This window comes from Eptatretus burgeri, chromosome 3, assembly GCF_056783735.1.
Source record: "Eptatretus burgeri isolate ZD-2024b chromosome 3, Ebu_testis_v1, whole genome shotgun sequence".
NCBI lineage: Eukaryota > Metazoa > Chordata > Myxini > Myxiniformes > Myxinidae > Eptatretus > Eptatretus burgeri.
The window spans coordinates 20,606,876-20,625,949 of NC_140963.1; the positions used below are offsets into that span (position 1 = coordinate 20,606,876).

A 19,074-nucleotide genomic window follows, 5' to 3' on the forward strand; every position below is an offset into this window, starting at 1 on the left:
AGTTTCCTATTCGGAATGATTTTGAATTTCGTTTGACTGCGGATAGACCGACAGAGACTGAAGCAATTGCTTTACTGTGAGTGTGCACGCACACTCAGGACGAGGTGCCGTACAATTTGCTAAATTCAGAGCCAAGGTACTGCTCAACTGCAGGTTTGTGTTCCGATGCCTGTTCAAGATATAACACTCAATTGAAATCAAGTTGTTCCTGGATCAGAAACTGATGTTTGCAGACAGCCAGCCAAGGTGAGCCAATTGCTTAACCCTGCTTTTCGCTTTGTAAAAATCCATTTCAGCCATTAAAGATTATCAAAATAATTACCGTCACGTATAGTATGTGAGGTGACATTGTGCTTTATCGGATATTGAAATACTGTAGCTTCATAAAGATTCAACAGATAACCTCAAGGTGTGCCCATTGGGGAGTAACCTTGATCTTGACATTAATCCTTCACACTCGATAGACAGCATTGGAGCGTTTCCAACATATTGTGAACATTGCTGGATGAGAACCAATCCTGAAGGTTTTCATTTTGCAACAGCCTCTGTCAGGGGACACATTTGTAATTTGTTTAAGATGGCAACGTTAACTCGCCTACTTTTTGTGAAAGGCACCATGGGATCTTTGACATCCACCAACTAATGCTAGTAGGTGAGATACCCAGCTTATGTCCATCCACGCAACAGCGTACTTTGTCACGCAACACCAAGCCTGGGAAGCACCGTTCCAACAGTTTATAGTCGGGTTGGGAATGGAACCCAGACAAGACAGCTCAAAGGTAGGTACTGTACCTCTGCACCATCCTGCCAGCCCATTTGGAGGATTAAAAGGCCACAACCTTCTCCAACTCCCATGTACTCTGTTTGCAACGACTACTACTGGTTCTTCAATACACCCCGATGATCTCACCTTGTAAAGTCGCTCAAGGAAAATTTTAGGCCCAAGTCTTTCACAAACTGAGTGGTCAGGCCTGATGGTTGACTGCAAAGACGGCAGAATATTGTAATTTGTTCAGGGTATCGGCGATAACTCGCCTCCTTCTTGAACGACACTGTTGCATTTTTAACGCCACCTAACAAATGTTGGCAGACATAAACACCCTATTATCATCCATCTGAGGGACGGTGCACACACACACACACACACACACACATCGATGTATCACCCAGCCTGAAAGGCACCAATCGACAGTTTATAGACGGTCCAGTAATCAAGCCCAAACTGGCCCGCTCAAAGTCGATTTCATAAATACACGACATGGCCAAAGTATGCCAACACCCCTTCTAATTGGTGGATTCGGCTATTTCAGCCACACCCATTGCTGACAGGTGTATAAAATCAAGCACACAGCCATGCAATGTCCATAGACAAACAATGGCAGTATAATGGACCGCACTGAAGAGCTCAGTGACTTTCAATGTGGCACCGTCATAGGATGTTACCTTTCCAACAAGTCAGTTTATCAAATTTCTGCCCTGCCACAGCTGCCCCGGTCAACTGTAAGTGCTGTTATTGTGAAGTGTAAATGTGTAGGAGCAACAACAGCTCAGCCCTGAAGTGGTAGGCCACACAAGCTCACAGAATGAGACCATCGAGTGCTGAAGCACATAGCGTGGTTGCAACACTCACAACCGAATTCCAAACTGACTGAAAACAACGTCAGCACGAGCACTGTTCGTCGAGAGCTTCATGAAATGAGTTTTGATGGCCAAGCAGCCGCACACAAACCTAAGATCACCATGCGCAATGCAAAGTGTTGGCTGGAGTGGTGTAAAGCTCACCGCCATTGGACTCTGGAGCAGTGGAAACGCGTTCTCTGGAGTGATGTATCACGCTTCACCATCTAGCAGTCCGAAGGACGAATCTGGGTTTGGCGGATGCCAGGAAAACGCTACCTGCCCGAATGTATGGTGCCAAATGTAAAGTTTGGTGGAGGAGGAATAATGGTCTGGGGCTATTTTTCATGGTTTGGGCTAGGCCCCTGAGTTTCAGTGAAGGAAAACCTTAACGCTACAGTATACAATGACATTCTAGATTATTCTATGTTGCTAACTTTGTGGCAACAGTTTGGGGAAGGCACTTTCCTGTTTCAACATGACAATGCTCCCCTGTACAAAGCGAGGTCCATACAGAAATGGTTTATCGAGATCGAAGTGGAAGAAATTAACTGGCCTGCACAGAGCCCTGACCTCAACCCCCATCGAACACCTTTGGGATGAATTGGAACGCCGACTACGAGCCAAACCTAATCGCCCAACATCAGTGCCTGAGCTCACTTATGCTCTTGTGGCTGAATGGAAGCAAATCCCCACAGCAATGTTCCAACATCTAGTGGAAAGCCTTCCCAGAAGAGTGGAGGCTGTTAGAGCAGCAAAGGGAGGACCAACTCCATGTTAATGCCCATGATTTTAGAATGAGATGTTGGACAAGCAGGTGTCCACATACTTTTGGCCATGTGGTGTATTACCAGAAACACCACTATATACATATATATATATATATATATATATATATATATATATATATATATATATATATATATATATATATATATATACATACACACACACACACACACACACACACACACACACACACACACACACACACACAATGAAAACAGACATTGTACATACGATGGTTGTGTTGTCATTGACAGCATAATCTCACAAGGTGCAAAATATGTATAAAGGCAAATCTAACCTTCTTGGCCTGACACTCATTACATTGCTAAACGATTGCAAATGAACATGTACATCAATCGTATAATCAGATATCAGAAAAAAAAGTTATAAAAGGAAACTAAAAAATAAAATCAAGCTCTGGTCATCATTAGTTGATTCAAAGTTAAAATGTTTCATACACACATATATATATATATATATATATATATATATATATATAAATAAATTATATTTATTTATTTATTTATTTATTTTTTTGGAGGAAAAAAAATCCGATACAATAGTTTTACAAAACAAATTGTTCATAAAATAAGTTTTGTTAGTTTGGTTAGTTTAACGTTTCTGGAACTTTACATTTGAGGAATGGAAGTTTGCGCACATCCTTCATACACAAAAAGCGACATGGCCATTCACGTGTCTGTCAGCCATCTTGTCTGTATTCATTACACAGAGTGCAGACATGTAGAGGGAGATAACCATACATATGTACATAAGCATCATGCCATGGGGCAATTTGAACAATGAAACATAATATTTACATCATTATAGGTCAGAAATTGTACAAAAAGGATTATTTTGTGTTGAGGTCAAGAACATACACGAGTAACTGATATATATGGATATAATGAGGTCTCCATAAAAGTGTGTTGTAAGTAAAAGTTACGAGAACACCATGGACACACTATAGACTCGATGTTAAAGTCAGAACCCAAAGGAAATAAAGTGTTCACATGTGCTAAAATGAATCTGCTTATTCTTATTCTTCTTGAGTTTGGGAATGTGCAAGCCTTATATCTTCACAAGAGTTTGTGTGTCAGCTTCAGGTGGTCAGTTGTGCCGAGTGCTGTGGTTCCTCTTGAATGTGCTTCATGCCCATGTGTTTGGCCTCTAGTTGGTATATACTTGTGCCAAGACGTCCGTGTCAGAAGCACAAAGACTGGGGAAGTTACCCACACTGAGTTAGCCTCAAGTCCAAGTGTGATTCTTCTCCTTCCTTCATCCCACTTTTGTCTGTGGAACAAACTCCCTGTGTCTGTTGTCTTTTTACTCTTCCATCCAGTCATTCAAGACTGCTGCTCATTGCCACTTTATGGTTTCTTTGATACCTGCTACAAACTCTTCTGATCTTGTCGACCACAAAACCCCTCCCTCCACCACGAACCTACTCGTATTGTACTCCACACTGCATCTGTGAGTTCTTGTCTGCTTATTCTCCACCACCTTCTTTCCTACGTCCTAAAGTTTTTCATGAGGAGAGACAGACACACACAGAGAGAGAGAGAGAGAGAGAGAGAGATAGACAGAGTGAGAGAAAGACACACAGACACAGACACAGAGACACACAGCTAGAGAAAGACAGAAAAAAAAGATGTCTTTTTATGGGAAAAAGATGACGGACATAAATCCATTTGTATATCTCTTCTGGAGATCGCCTCCCTGTGTCTGTTCCAATAGTTATTCATGATGACTTTTCTTCAAGTTCAAAATCATCATCACCTGATGTTTCTCAGACATACTCAGGATCTATTGTCCTTTAAATAGTCTAGTCCTTGTTCACCACCTTGTAAAACATTTCTCCACAATTCCCTGCTCCTCCCAGAATACTTGCCTGTTTATTACCCTTCCATTAGCTCACTGCTTGATGTTGTTTGACTCTTCCTTTAGCCGAGACATCCTGGACAAATTATATTGGCATGATAATGCATGTACAGATGGAGAGTTAATGGGGAAACTCCTTTGTCTTTCAATTAATGCATTTTGAAAACAAAAAAGGGAAAACAACATGGAAGAAATGTACATATCTTATAGCTGCTGTTCTGGGGGGGGGGGGGAGGGGGTGGTCTGGAGGCACGCACACTCGCCTCGAAGCTGTCAAGCCTGGGTTTGAATCCTGACCCAGCTATAAATCGTCATCCCAGTGGTTCACAGACAGGGTGATTGATCAATGTGTGTGCTGTCCCTCAGATGGATGTTAAACTGGGCGTCGCATCTGCCAGCATTAGTTGGTTGACATTAAAGATCTCACGGTGTCCTTCACAAAGACCAGGCAAGCTATTGCCAGCACGCTGAACAAATTTAATTCCTGCCAAAACCTTCAACGAATGTCAGACCTGACCAGCAGGTTCATAAAAGACCTGAGCCAAGCTTCCCTCAGCCTCCCCCACAAGAACCTAGGAATAATTGTGGCTGTAAAAGAAGAAAAATAAAAAGATGGCTGCTCTTCCACATCAGTCTGAAAAATCAATCTACCTTTTTCGATGCACAAAGTATTTTTTTATTTTTGATCTGCATTATTAACGCTCCAGATGCTTGATTTATTTATAAAATCGTGCCGATGATTCCTTTAAGTCAAACCAAAAAGTAAGAGTTGTTGCAAGGTGTAACTAATGCAAAGCCATTGAATGTCTGCTGCATTAACAAGCTCCAGCATCCTCTCATCCATCCTTTCCTTCTGGCCTTCAAAACAATACAGAAGAAATTGAAATTCAATCAAAGGGTCAGTCGTATCCTAACAAGCGAGAGGTTTCCTGTATACTTCAAGTTGGGGCCATCATTTAATAATTTAACAACCACATCAAGTCAAAATCATTTCCTAGCTATCAGGCATCATTGGGTTACAGGTCATCATTCTGGAAAGGACGTGAGGAAAATTTTGGCTTTTTCTACACCTTTTCATTCCCAAGACATGGAATGTATACTAATTTGGTTTACAACTTTGATGACATAATATTAGATGTGTTTTAATCAAGAATAGTGAATTGGTTATTTCAGAATCTGTTTTGAATTTCATTAAAGAATAAGAAGCCAGCAAACTTGTTACTTTCTACAACTTTGCATTTCTGTGACGAAGAAAATAGAACAACTTGAGATATCAGCAAGTGTTGATGACATTATTCATGACATTTCCTGTGAAGCACAATCCTCCACATCTATACTAAGTGCGTGTGCGTATGTGTATGCGTGTGCGTGTTTCCTCCATAACTCCAAAGCCATGAAACCTAGCAGCATGAAACTGCATAGCATGCTTACTAAGGGAACTCAAAGGAAGTGCCAGAGTGAAAATTGGGTGTTTGCGTTAATTAAAAACACCCCTTTTGAAGATAATTAGCAGCCTTATTTAATTATATCCTTTATCAGATATCCTCGGTCACCACTTCCTATGGGGTCTAAAGGCGTATCCTAGGTAACCTTGCTGGAGTCTGAGGCCGCCATGTGTTTTGGCCTGCTCAACCATGCCTTGACGTGGAACAGGTGAGAACTATTTCTGAATTTTTTTTTCACTTTCCTCACTCATATTATCGAATGCCTCTTCATCATAGCTGTGAATCGTTGTATACATCGCTCCTGTAAGTGCGATAGTTTTCAAATTAGGAGCTTGGAGTGATTTCATGCATGATATGATACGATTTTCCACGATGTACTCTCATGGACAAATTCAAGTATATCATCGAAATATTATTTCAGTTTTGAGGATCGGATATCGTTCGGATTAAATAAGTGTTGAAATCTGGAGTGAAATCTGATAATTTAAAGAAATAACGAGTCTTATAACTAAGCTGATATACCTATTTACTTTAAGAAAGCAAGGCTATGTTTCCACCTTCTCCATAGATACACAAGAAAATGTGAAATTTCCAAACAATTAAACTTATCTTTTTCTCCTGTTTGGAGAATTATATTGAGAGAACAAAAAAATTGAGGAACGTGCCAAAAGTAACAAGCTCATTGAGCTATATGATTAAATGCATTCACTGCAAGACCTCACGCCCTGTCCTCCAGAGCAACTGCCGATCCATAGCATCTTCCAAATCTGTGTCTATATTTTCGGAGGTTTCGTGAGGTGCTCCACAGGGAATCAAAGCAAATCTGGTTTTAAAAAAAGGGCTGTTGAAAACGAAATGTGAAAACATTTGCGCGGACAACGTGACACCAGTACAGACGAGCAGGCAACAGCTTAAGCCACTTGTCGAGCGCCCAAGGTCGAAAGCAGGACTGCACTATGTCATTCTGAGCGAATCGTTCACTCACTGCAGACGTTTTTGCCGTGCCACGTCACTCTGAGCGAGTGGTTCGTGCTCCGTCACCCAGAGCGAGTGGTTCCTGCTCCGTCAACCTGAGCGAGTGGTTCCTGTTCTGTCACCCTGAGCGAGTTATTCGTGCTCCGTCGCCCTGAGTGAGTGGTTCATGCTCCGTCGCCCTGAGTGAGTGGTTCGTGCTCCGTCGCCCTGAGCGAGTGGTTCGTGCTCCGTTGCCCTGAGCGAGTGGTTCGTGCTCCATCGCCCTGAGCGAGTGGTTCGTGCTCTGTCGCCCTGAGCGAGTGGTTCGTGCTCCGTCACCCTCAGTGAGTGGTTCGTGCTCCGTCGCCCTGAGCGAGTGGTTCATGCTCCGTCGCCCTGAGTGAGTGGTTCGTGCTCCGTCGCCCTGAGCGAGTGGTTCGTGCTCCATCACGTTGTTTTTTGGTGAAAGCTACTCGAGGTTTTTCGGTTGTCTACAGGGAGTACTGCAGTTGGTAATCACCCTGACTCCAACCTGCGGATTCCCGAAACATTTCCACTATTGGCCAAGTGTGTGTGTGTGTGTGTGTGTGTGTGTGTGTGTGTGTGTGTGTGTGTGTGTGTGTGTGTGTGTGTGTGTGTGTGTGTGTGTGTGTGTGTGTGTGTGCGTGTGTGTGTGCGTGTGTGTTTTTATAAATCATAACATTCACTCTGCTAACTCCTCTACACCCACATCTTTATCTGTCTCTGTCTCTGTCTCTGTCTCTGTCTCTGTCTCTGTCTGTCTGGCTCTCTGTCTGTCTGTCTGTCTGTCTGTCTGTCTCTCTCTCTCTCTCTCTCTCTCTCTCTCTCTCTCTCTCTCTCTCTCTCTCTATCCCATCCTTGCTCTACTCCTTCCCATTGGAGTGCAGCACCCTCCTCCCACACTTCTCTCACTCTCCCCTCCCCTCTCTGTCTCTGTTTCTGGCTGTGTCAGAGCTGTGTTTGTCTCTGGACACGTCTGGGCGGTGTTTTTTTCCAGACGCGTCCGGGCGGTGTTTGTCTCTGGAAGTGTCCGCACGGGAGTTTTGACCTTAGATGTGTCCGAGCAGTACTTGTGTCTGGATGGTTTGGGTCCGGATGCATCCGGTGGGTTTTGTCTCCCGACGTGTCCGGGCGATGTTTGTCTCTGGGCCACGTTTATAGTATGACCGGTAGAAAATGGATATCAGACATTATTTTGTTTCCATCTTCACCATTATTTAATGCAGAATCATTTTGATGAGACAGTATGAATCGTAAGTAATGCTCCACCACATATCTGCCTTCCCTTCCTCTCACCTCACACTGTCTTCTCTTCCCCTACCCCTCCTCGCTCCCCTCCCTCCTTCCTCCTTTCCCCTCCACTCTCCCTGCTCTCTCTCCCCCACCCCTCTCTCCCTCTTCCCTCCTCTTTTTCTCCCTCCTCCCTTTAGTAATCCCGTCAGCAAAGCAATGGGTGGTATTTGCGAGTATCCAATCCAGTACTTGTTTGAGAGATTTCGCAAAGAATATCTATCACTGCTATTTCGACTAGTACTACTACGTCTAAATATACTTGTTTGAGACATTTCACAAATAATATCTTCCACTCATACTACTAATACTACATGATACTTCTTTAATGGTCGCAATTATTTCAATCTTCTTATTGCGCCGGATGGGAATGTTTATAGCCCTTGTCTTTCAAGAGCCACCTGGCCAGGTCTGACATTCTACTGGAGGTGACATGAGTTTGTAATTTATTCAGGGTACCTGCAATAACTTGCCAACTCTTTACGAAAGGCACTGTATGATCTTTAACTTCCACCAAGAATCAGTGCAAGCAGACATCTTCCAGCTTGACTTCCTTCCAAAATGTGTTAGACCCGTTGACGGTCGAGATTCAAACCCAGTCTGGATAACCTGAAGGCAAGTGCGCATACCTGCAGTCTATCTTGCCAACCAGCACAATGAATATCTCTGCAAAGTTTTTCCCTCTTCATCTTATTGTTCTTGAATTATTGCTGAATAGTTTCAAAATCGAACCTAAGACCTTGAGTATGCAATTACAGAATTGCACAAAGAATGGATGACTTTTTTTGTATGCTTTAGCGTCTTTGGTTATATCCCAGACAAAGAGAAACAAGAAAGACGTCGCACAGAGCACAGTGATACCTGCAAAATACCTTAAATACATTTAAACATAAAAAAAAAATAGTTGATAGTTGTATTCAGTGACCTGATGTGCAAATCCTGTTAAAGTTTCAAGTCAATCGGATGAAAATTGAGGATTTTCTAAATTTCACAAAGTTGTTGACCTTTGGCCAATGTTGACTTTTTGACCTTTTGACCTCATCAATAGGCTTTTTGCTTATGGCCAACTCTACCGTTTCATGAAGGTCGGTTTGAAATTGTGACCTGTGGGTGATTGACATACAGACAGACAGACAGAATCACAGACCAGACCAACTAATATACTTGGGGATCTTCCATTTTGCAAATATTGTAATAAACAGACTAACACAATGAGACTTCGCTCTGGAAGGCTCTCACTTATAAAGAGTTATTCTTCTTCTTCTCCTCCTCCTCCTTCTACTTCTTCTTCTTCTTCTTCTCCTCCTTCTTATCCTTCTTCTTCTCCTCCTTCTTCTCCTCCTTCTCCTACTTCTTCTACAATTATTCCCACGTTCTTGTGGAGTTAGCCAGGGGAAGCTTGGCTCAAGTCTTTCACGAACCCGCTGCCAACACCGGATGTTCGATTTAAGGTTATGGCAGGCATTTGGGATTTGTTCATGGTGCTGGCGATAGCTCACCTATTTTTCGCGAGGGACACCATGGAATTTTTAATGTCCAACGACTCATGTTGGCAGTCAAAACACCCAGTTTAACGTCCATCCAAGGGAACGGTCAAAGAAATGCACATTCAAAAGAAAAATACAGACATATCATCATCATAGTAACAACAAAATAACCAATGTCACCCGCAGGGTGACCCGTATCTTGCCAAAAGGTGACCACGTGTGACTTCTTTAAAGGTCACACTGAGGTGAACAGAGCTGCTATCCACCAGGAGCGACTCCTTGAGGAATATCTGCCTACGAGAGATTCCGATGAGAATCGTTCTACAGAGTAACTATGAAAAATATGCTTTTGCTTCATAACGTCACCAAATGACGTCATAATGTCTCAAGCTTGACATATCTAGAAAGCACTCATCGACGTGTTCAATTTGAGGTACTACACGATATGGTTCCTAAAACTTGAAAATTTGACCTTGGGGTCAAATATGTTTGACCTGAGGCGCTAACCATGAAGGTCAAGGCCAATCGCCACCAAAAATTAATCAGCTGAGCGCCAGACCATGAACTATATTCCCATGAAGTTTGAAGACGATCCGATCAAAATTACTCAAAAAAATAAGGGTTTCGTCGACTCCCCTGATTTGCGACAAAGCGACCTTGACCTTTGACCTTGACCTTCAAAATTCTGTGCACTGAAAGGGACCTCTATAGGCCTCTGACATGCGAAGTTACAAAAATTTCCAATGATAACTGTGCTCTGCAGAATTTTTTATCCGTGATTACAGACAAACAAACAACAACAACAAAAAAAAAACATACAAGCTGACTAACATATCTTGCAAAAACTTCGTTTTGGCAAGATAATAACTCTGTCACCAAAACAAACCTTTAATTTTGAAAGGACACCAAAACTGAAATGCAGGAATTAATGTTCCTCATGAGATAACCAGGAGATATTGCTCTTCATAGAATGGAGTAGACTCGTATTAGTTCAGCGATAGGCCTGCCCTGACATCTGACAGACAGCAAGTTAAAATGAACATTTACTTGATGGGAAACCAACTTTGGATGCTCTGTCTTGTGTACAACCGCATGCACAGAAGAGGTCCCGTGGTATATATTCTGCAAGGATATAAGTTTGAGCCACTTCCATGTCTCTGAATTTCTGATCAGTCCTTGTGAGTTAAGTAAGAAAAGCAAAAAGGGTGAGTTGGTGAGTAAATCAAAAAATAACAGTAAAAAACGATCAACCCTGAACAGAAAAAGCTTGTACTGTATACACATCGACATTCAGCTTACATGTCGTCGGCAAAGATATCGTTATAAAATATCCAGTTATTTGATGAGACATTATTTATAAAATGGTGTGTGTTTGTGTGTTGAGGGAGGCTTGTTTGTGTGTATGTGTATGTGTGTGTGTGTGTGTGTGTGAGTGTGTGTGTGTGTGTGTGTGTGTGTGTGTGTGTGGGGGGGGAGCTTGTTTGTGGAGTGGGAGGGGGTGTTTGTGCATGTCTTTGCGTGGGGGGGGGGGGGGGAATGTGTGTATGTTTGTGGGGAGGGGCTTGTTTGCATGTGTTTGGGGGGAGGAGGGATGAGTGTGTGTGTGTGTGTGTGTGTGTGTGTGTGTGTGTGTGTGTGTGTGTGTGTGTGTGTGTGTGTGTGTGTGTGTGTGTGTGTGTGTGTGTGTGTGTGTGTGGGGAGCTTGTTTGTGGAGTGGGAGGAGGGGTGTTTGTGCATGTCTTTGCGTGGGGGGGGCATGTGTGTGTATGTTTGTGGGGAGGGGCTTGTTTGCATGTGTTTGGGGGGAGGAGGGATGAGTGTGTGTGTGTGTGTGTGTGTGTGTGTGTGTGTGTGTGTGTGTGTGGGGGGGGGGGAGCTTGTTTGTGGAGTGGGAGGGTGTTTGAGCATGTCTTTGCGTGGGGGGGGCATGTGTGTGTATGTTTGTGGGGAGGGGCTTGTTTGCATGTGTTTGGGGGGAGGAGGGATGAGTGTGTGTGTGTGTGTGTGTGTGTGTGTGTGTGTGTGTGGGGGAGCTTGTTTGTGGAGTGGGAGGGGGTGTTTGTGCATGTCTTTGCGTGGGGGGCATGTATGTGTATGTTTGTGGGGAGGAGCTTGTTTGCATGTGTTTGGGGGGAGGAGGGATGAGTGTGTGTGTGTGTGTGTGTGCACGCGCGCGCGCATGTCTTTGTGGGGGGGGGGGTGTGTGTGTATGTTTGTGGGGGGGGGGTTGTTTGCATGTGTTTGGGGGAGGAGGGATGAGTGTGTGTGTGTGTGTGTGTGTGTGTGTGTGTGTGTGTGTGTGTGTGTGTGTGTGTGTGTGTGTGTGTGTGGGGGGGGAGCTTGTTTGTGGAGTGGGAGGGGTGTTTGTGCATGTCTTTGCGTGGGGGGGGCATGTGTGTGTATGTTTGTGGGGAGGAGCTTGTTTGCATGTGTTTGGGGGAGGAGGGATGAGTGTGTGTGTGTGTGTGTGTGTGTGTGTGCACGCGCGCGCGCATGTCTTTGTGGGGGGCGTGTGTGTGTATGTTTGTGGGGAGGGGCTTGTTTGCATGTGTTTGGGGGGGAGGAGGGATGAGTGTGTGTGTGTGTGTGTGTGTGCACGCGCGCGCGCATGTCTTTGTGGGGGGGCGTGTGTGTGTATGTTTGTGGGGAGGGGCATGTTTGCATGTGTTTGGGGGGGAGGAGGGATGAGTGTGTGTGTGTGTGTGTGTGTGTGTGTGTGTGCGCACGCGCGCGCGCATGTCTTTGTGGGGGGGGGCGTGTGTGTGTGTTTGTGGGGGGAGGCTGGTGTGCACATGTGTATTTTGCAGGGGTGTGTGTGCGTGTTTATAGGGGGAGGGGGGAGGGTTAGTATTGTGAGTCTTCAGTTTCACAAGTCATAAACAGACAACTAACACAATGAGACGTGCTTGATGGGAAACCTTACGTATGTGTGCGTGTCCTTTGAAATACATGTTCCATTGGAAGTCATGCTGAGAACGACCCGAGTTCTTAGGTGTCCCCCTCCCTGTCGTCATTTTGTGATCCGTGCTGTGACGATTCCAAAAAGCGAAGGTTACAGCCTTAAAGTTTTTGCCGATCTGTATTGCAATTGGCTACATTCACATTATGATGTCATAATCGTATATTATTGAGGATAACTAGCTTGTACATCTGGTTATGAACAAGCTTTCGAAAATGTGCGCAACTGGATTGTACAATGTGTGTATACATAGCCATTGTTGACTTATTGACGCTTATGTGGCTTGGAAACGTCACATCAATGATGGAACTCACAAACAAATCGGAATAAAAACTTCACACCTGAGCATTACGTCCGAGTTGGTGCATCGTATACTAACACGGGATACTGTGTGTGTGTTTACGGTGGGGGGGGGCGTGTGTGTGTGTGGTGGGGGGGGGTGGTGATGGGAGGTGTGTGTGTGCGTGTGTGTTTATGGTGTGTGTTTATGGTGTGTGTGTGTATGTGTGTGTGTGTGTGTGTGTGATGGGAGTTGTGTGTGTGTGGGGGGGGGGTAGAGGGGGAAGATGGGAGGTGTGTGTGCGTGTGTGTATGTGCGCACGTGAGTGTTTATGGGGGGGGGGCATGTGTGTGTGCATGTTTGTTCCTCGAGGGTGAGAATGTTTTTTAAACTGATGAGCTTGGAGGTAAGCATATCCATCCCACTGTACAGGTTTAAGTGAAGAGTAAAATCAGTAGATGACACCCCCCCCCCCAAAAAAAAAAATTTCCTTTTTTTACATTGATACATTTATTTTTTACATTTTTTTTCCATTGATTATGAATAGAAATAATTATTGTATTAATTACGTTTCATGGTTGCAAAGCATTTTTGTTGCAAATGAACGACAATATAATAAAACGTGGAATTTTAAACTGTGCCCACTACGTCATAGCAATATATCTCGAGGTCAACCGACCCATTGCGTCACAAACGCATCAAAATGTACTCTATCACCTTACGCCGACAAGAAGATTTCAATGAAAGAAACTATCATGGTCAGCATAGTCGAGTACAAAGGTTTGAAGGAACTAGTAACAGATGTCTATGGGAGCAAATTGTGTTCCACATGCTTGTGATCACTTTCATGATGTGCACACGGAAAATCACCAAAATAATTATAATAATTATAACAAGCCCTAAGGAAACCCTGGCTGAGGGACTTCTCCTCGTAGCTCAAGGATTTCGTTTTTATCAACCGTCTTCGACCTCGCTTTCATGTCATCTGTCGTTGTCGTGAATCAGACCCAACATTATCCAGTAGTTTGCATTTACTCCAAACTCTGCTTTGCTTTTCTCGACAAATCCAGAAACAGTTACGTACATACATTACCCAAAGTACAAAGATATTCAAACACATTAAACTACCGCACGTTCTCTGAATGACATCGGGATGACGACTGCAACAAACCGACATGGTAGAAGTGGGATTGTGTACACACTCGTAGATGTCATAATTAAAGTTTTAACGAAAGAGGAGCCTCGGATCAAAGGAAAATACTCTTCCTCCGGAAGGTAGATTTGCAAATCTACAACGTGGCATCAACAAACAAAAGATCGAATTTGGATGACTGTTCTGTTAAAGGCACAAAGGACATTAAATTGTAAAAAAATTTGAACAAGTGCAAAGAAGTTACGTCCAAACATTCACTTTGGATTGTTGTAAAAGTGGATAAATATACGAAAAATCCATCAGACTAGCTGATTGCACTTTGTGGGTGCCTTCCTCAAGGTCTTATTTATTCTCCATTTTCCCAACCTACCTGTTCCCTCCACCTGGGCAAGCTTACGGATGTGTGTGTGTCCTTTGAAATTGATGTCGCATTGGAAGTCGTGCTGAGAGCTACCCTCGTTCTCAGGCGCCCACCTCCCCGTCGTCATTTTGTGATCCGTACTGTGACGATTCCAAAGAGCGAAGGTTACAGCCTCAAAGTTTTTGCCGATCTGTGGTGCAATTGGCTAAATTTATATTATGATGTCATAATCGCATATTATTTAGGATAACTGCCTTGTACATCTGCTTATGAACAAGCTTTAGAAAATGTGCGCAACTGGATTGTGCAATGTTCGTATACATAGCCATTCCTTGAGCTATTGACGCTTATTTGGCTTGGAAACGTTACATCGACGATGGAACTTACAAACACATTGCAACAAAAAACTCCACAACTGAGCATCATGTCCGAGTTGGTGCATCGCACACTGTGTTTGTCATGTCTTTAAATTGTAGAGGTAAAACGAATTGATTGGTGACTTCACATGTGCATGTCGTCAATGTGCTTCGCGTACCTGCGTCTGCGTGAGTCCGAGGGCAGCGGCCAATTCTGCGCGTTCAGGTAGCGCCAGGTATTGCGTTTGCTGAAAGCGCCGGTTGAGCGTCTGCAGTTGCAAGCTTGAGTAGATGGTGCGTGGCTTTCGCACTTTCTTGCCCTTGCGCTCCAGGCAAAGTGCACCGTTTACCATCCCTGGACGCTTGTCAGACCCTGTGTGGGATGAGACAACGATCATGGTGTTCACATCGGAGCAATGTGGATCTTGCTCAAAATATCTATGAAAAAGACATCATTGTTACCAGCTGCGATTTAAAGAATACCTCATCATCAGTGTTCTGTGTATATTCACATTTCGACAGGACGGTACATAGGTAAGGCACTTACCTTTGAGCTCTCAATCTGGGTTTGATTCTTGACTTCCCCCCCTATAAACTATCACATTTGTGTTTCGCAGTCAGGGCACTGCATCCCAAAGTGTGTTTTAAGTTAGGTGTCTCATCTGCTAGCATTAGTTGGTGGACGTTAAAGATCCGACAGTCTTTTACGAAGATAGGCGATTTGAACAAGCTACTAATTCCTGCGAAAATGAGCTCCAATCTAATTCCAGGCCAGCCAGTTCATGTAAGACTAGGCCCAAAAACCTTACCAGGCTGACTCCATAAGAATGCGAGTCTTGGATGCTCTGTAAAAGGAACAGACCTCCACCAATGATATATACCAAAACGAATGTAAAAAATAATGAAAAAATGTCCAAGAGTGAAGTTGTTTCAAGTATCATCATAGGGGTGCAAATGGATTTTGACGGAGAAACTGACAGCGTCATAACGATTCCACAACGACGAAAATACCTGCCTGTGTTTAAAGAGCATTTCGGAGCAAACTAGGTTGCTGTTCATAAATGAGGATTTCAAAACAAACAGTACAAACAATTTTAGCATAACGTATTTATCGGACGATATCAAAAACACTTTACCACAATTGTGATGAGAAACAGTTTTTCAAAAGAAAAGTAATATCAAGTACAGTATAGATGAATACCATTGCTTTGTGTAATAAATCATCGGTTTGTTCTAATGTATCAAATTGTACAGATTTGTTGCTTTCATTGTCCGTACATGCAGGAATGTTAGCTCTGGAGCTCACAAACCTTTTCCTGTCTAAAAACGTCTTCAAGGACTTGAATCATTTCAACATATTAAAGGACTATGACTTCAACAGAGCCTCAGGCATCATTGTTTTTTAAATTTTATTCTTCATGGACGTATTTGAGATCCGTTGAAGCCCCCTCCCCCCACCCCAAAAAATATCACCATATATATTTAGTATGTTAAACAACATATATATATATATATATATATATATATATATATATATATATATATATATATCCAGCTAAGTTAATTCCATGGAAACAAATTTATTGGGGTCGATATTAGGATAATCGAATACACACACACACACACACACACACACACACACACACACACACACACACACACACACACGGATTGTAGATACTTTGAGACCTGGTAGGTCTCTGTTCCACCTCCTAAAACTCGATGTTCAGCACAATTTATGAATGTGCGGCTTTCACATCGTTGTGTGTTTAAAAATGCCTGTGAATTGGTAAATCGTCATGAGCATTTAAAGATGTAAACAACTGCCGTCACTCGGGCAAGTATTAAAGGTGCTGAACATCATGTTTGCAAAATTGCTGGGTTACTATTTGTGAAATTGCACAATAATTTGATGTCGGTGCTGGAAGTGTTGAGACGATCGTCTATGCTCATATAAAATCAAATTGGTTTGGTTGAGGTTCACTACAAAGTAACTCACTTTTGATTCAATTGCATCTTGCGTGGCCATTCCAACAAAGACCCTGGAACGCTACCAGAGAGAGATGATTTATCGAAGAAGATTGTAACATGCGGATGAGACGAACAAACATCATTTCATGCCGGAGTCATAGAGAGTGAGCATGTCAAGCAGACACTGTATTCTTGGTTCCCACCATCAATAATATCAACGCTCAGCCATCAGCTGGAAAGCTATGTCGACTATTCCGACACATAGTGAATTCAAACAAGCAATACACAGAAAATGTTCAGGTGTACTGTCTCAGGGCATTAATTTATCTCAAGATAATGCTCAACCTCAGGGAGCAAATGTGACCACTACTATTATGGAAATCTATTGGAAAGTAAAAAAAAATTCCCCATACAAGTTCAGATGAAGATTTTTTATTTTTTTTAATCTCTCATCTGCACAAAGAACATCTGAGTGGAATTAGGTTTAAAGATGATTAGGACATCGAATGGAACAGTACGTCTTCCAAAATGGCTACGTCTGTTCCAAAGATTTTGATGCAGGTGACTTGAAGAAGCGATAACATCATTGGGACAGGGATATACCTGTAGCAGGAAATACTTTGATAAATAAGTAGTTTCAACTGCTTTGAACATTTTGATTTAAAAAAAATAAAAATTCCATTTCAACATCGAATTTATACCCCATTCCACATTATATAAAAAAATAAAATAATATATATATATATATATATATATATATGTATATATATATATATATATATATATATATATATAATTTGATGTTTGTATTCAAATGCTGGTGTTCTCACTGAAGGTAGGTTCAATGCTGCTTAAACAATTTCATGGCAAGGCTTATACTAGGTGGTTTGCCATTTCCTTCCCAACAGTAGTTAGGGCAGGAATTTGGAATTTGGCCATGACACCTAATGGGGAAAAATTTGGAATTTGATCGTTAATATCCACCAACTATTTCTGAAACATGGGAACTTGAGTTTAACGTCTACCAACTATTGTCGGTAGATGGGATGCCCAGTTTAATGCCAATCTGAGGGACGGCACTCACATCGATGAATCGCCCTGCCTTTGAAACACTGGGATGACAGTTTATAGCTAGTTCATGATTCAAACCCAGGCTGGACAGCTCAGAGGAGTGTGTGTGTGTGTGTGTGTGTGTGTGTGTGTGTGTGTGTGTGTGTGTGTGTGTGTGTTTGTGTGCGTGTCTCTCGGGCTAGGCCATTATGTCATATATATATATATATATATATATATATATGTGTGTATATATATATATATATATATATATATATATATATATATATATATATATATATATATGCCATCACAGAGTATTCACAACCCTCGACTTTTGTCAAATTTTGTAGTGTTACAGCCTGAATTTAAAATGGATTAAATTAAAAAAAAAATTGTCACTGATCGACACAAAATACCTCATAATGACAAAGTGAAAGCATGTTTTTAGAAATTTTTACAAATTGATTAAAAATGAAAAGCTGAAATGTTTTGTGTCAATAAGTATTCAACCCCCTGAGTCAATCAATACCTTGTTGACGCGCCTTTGGTAGTGATTGCAGCTTCGAGTCTTCTTGTGTATGTCTGTATCAGCTTTGCACATCTAGATTTGGGGATTGTCTCCCATTCTTACTTGAAGATTTACTCAAGCTCTGTCAAGTTAGATGAGGAGCATTGGTGAACAGAAAACTTTCACAGTCTTTCCACATATTGTCAATGGGATTCAAGTCTCGACTTTGGTTGGGCCACTCAAGGACTTTCACATTCTTGTTCTGAAGCCAGTGTTGCTGTGGTTTTCTGAAGCCTTTCACATTCCAGTGTTGCGGTGGTTGTATGCTTGGCTTTGGGTCATTGTCCTGTTGGAACGTAAATCTTTACCACAGTTTACGGTATTTTGCACTCTGAAGCAGGTTCTCCACAAGGATTTGCCTGTATTTTGGCTCCATTCATTGTTCCCTCGATCCTTACAAGTCTCCCAATCCCTGCCACTGAAAAGCATCCCCATAGTATGATGCTTCCACCATCATGCATCATGGTATGGATGGTGTTTTATGGAGTGATGAGCTGTGCTCAGTTTCTGCCAGACATAGTGCTTTGCATTCAGGCCAGAGTTTAATTTTCATCTTATCAGACCTTTTGCCTCATGCTTTCAGTCTTTCATGTGCCTTTTTGCAAACTCCAGGTATGCTGGCTCTCATGTGCCTTTTTCTCAGGAGTGTCTTCAGTCTGGCCACTCCCCCATAAAGTGCAGATTTGTGAAGTGCTGCAGAGATTGGTGTCTTTCTGGCAAGTTCTCCCATCTCAGCCAAGGAACTCTGTTGTTCTGTCAGAGTGGTCATTGGGTATTGTCCATTTGTTCAGTTTGATCAGATGGCCAGCTCGAGGAAGTCTGGATCGTTCATATCCTTTCCATTTCCTAACGATGGCGCTCACTGTGCTCTTGAGAACTTTCAACACTCGAG

At 42.6% G+C, this 19,074-nt stretch overlaps 1 protein-coding gene across 2 annotated transcripts in view; it reads right to left on the reverse strand.

The window, feature by feature from the left end:
* LOC147029506 (homeobox protein DLX-6-like) overlaps positions 1-19,074 on the reverse strand; it is a 143,824-nt gene that overhangs the window by 18,568 nt on the left and 106,182 nt on the right. The window contains exon 2 of one of the 2 annotated variants that reach the window (XM_085872573.1): positions 14,770-14,963. In XM_085872573.1, coding sequence (XP_085728699.1) covers positions 14,770-14,943 — 174 coding nt within the window. In that variant the 5' untranslated portion in view covers positions 14,944-14,963. Of the gene's footprint in view, positions 1-14,769; positions 16,044-19,074 lie in introns of those variants that run through there. The other variant, XM_085872572.1, reaches the window with a different exon arrangement.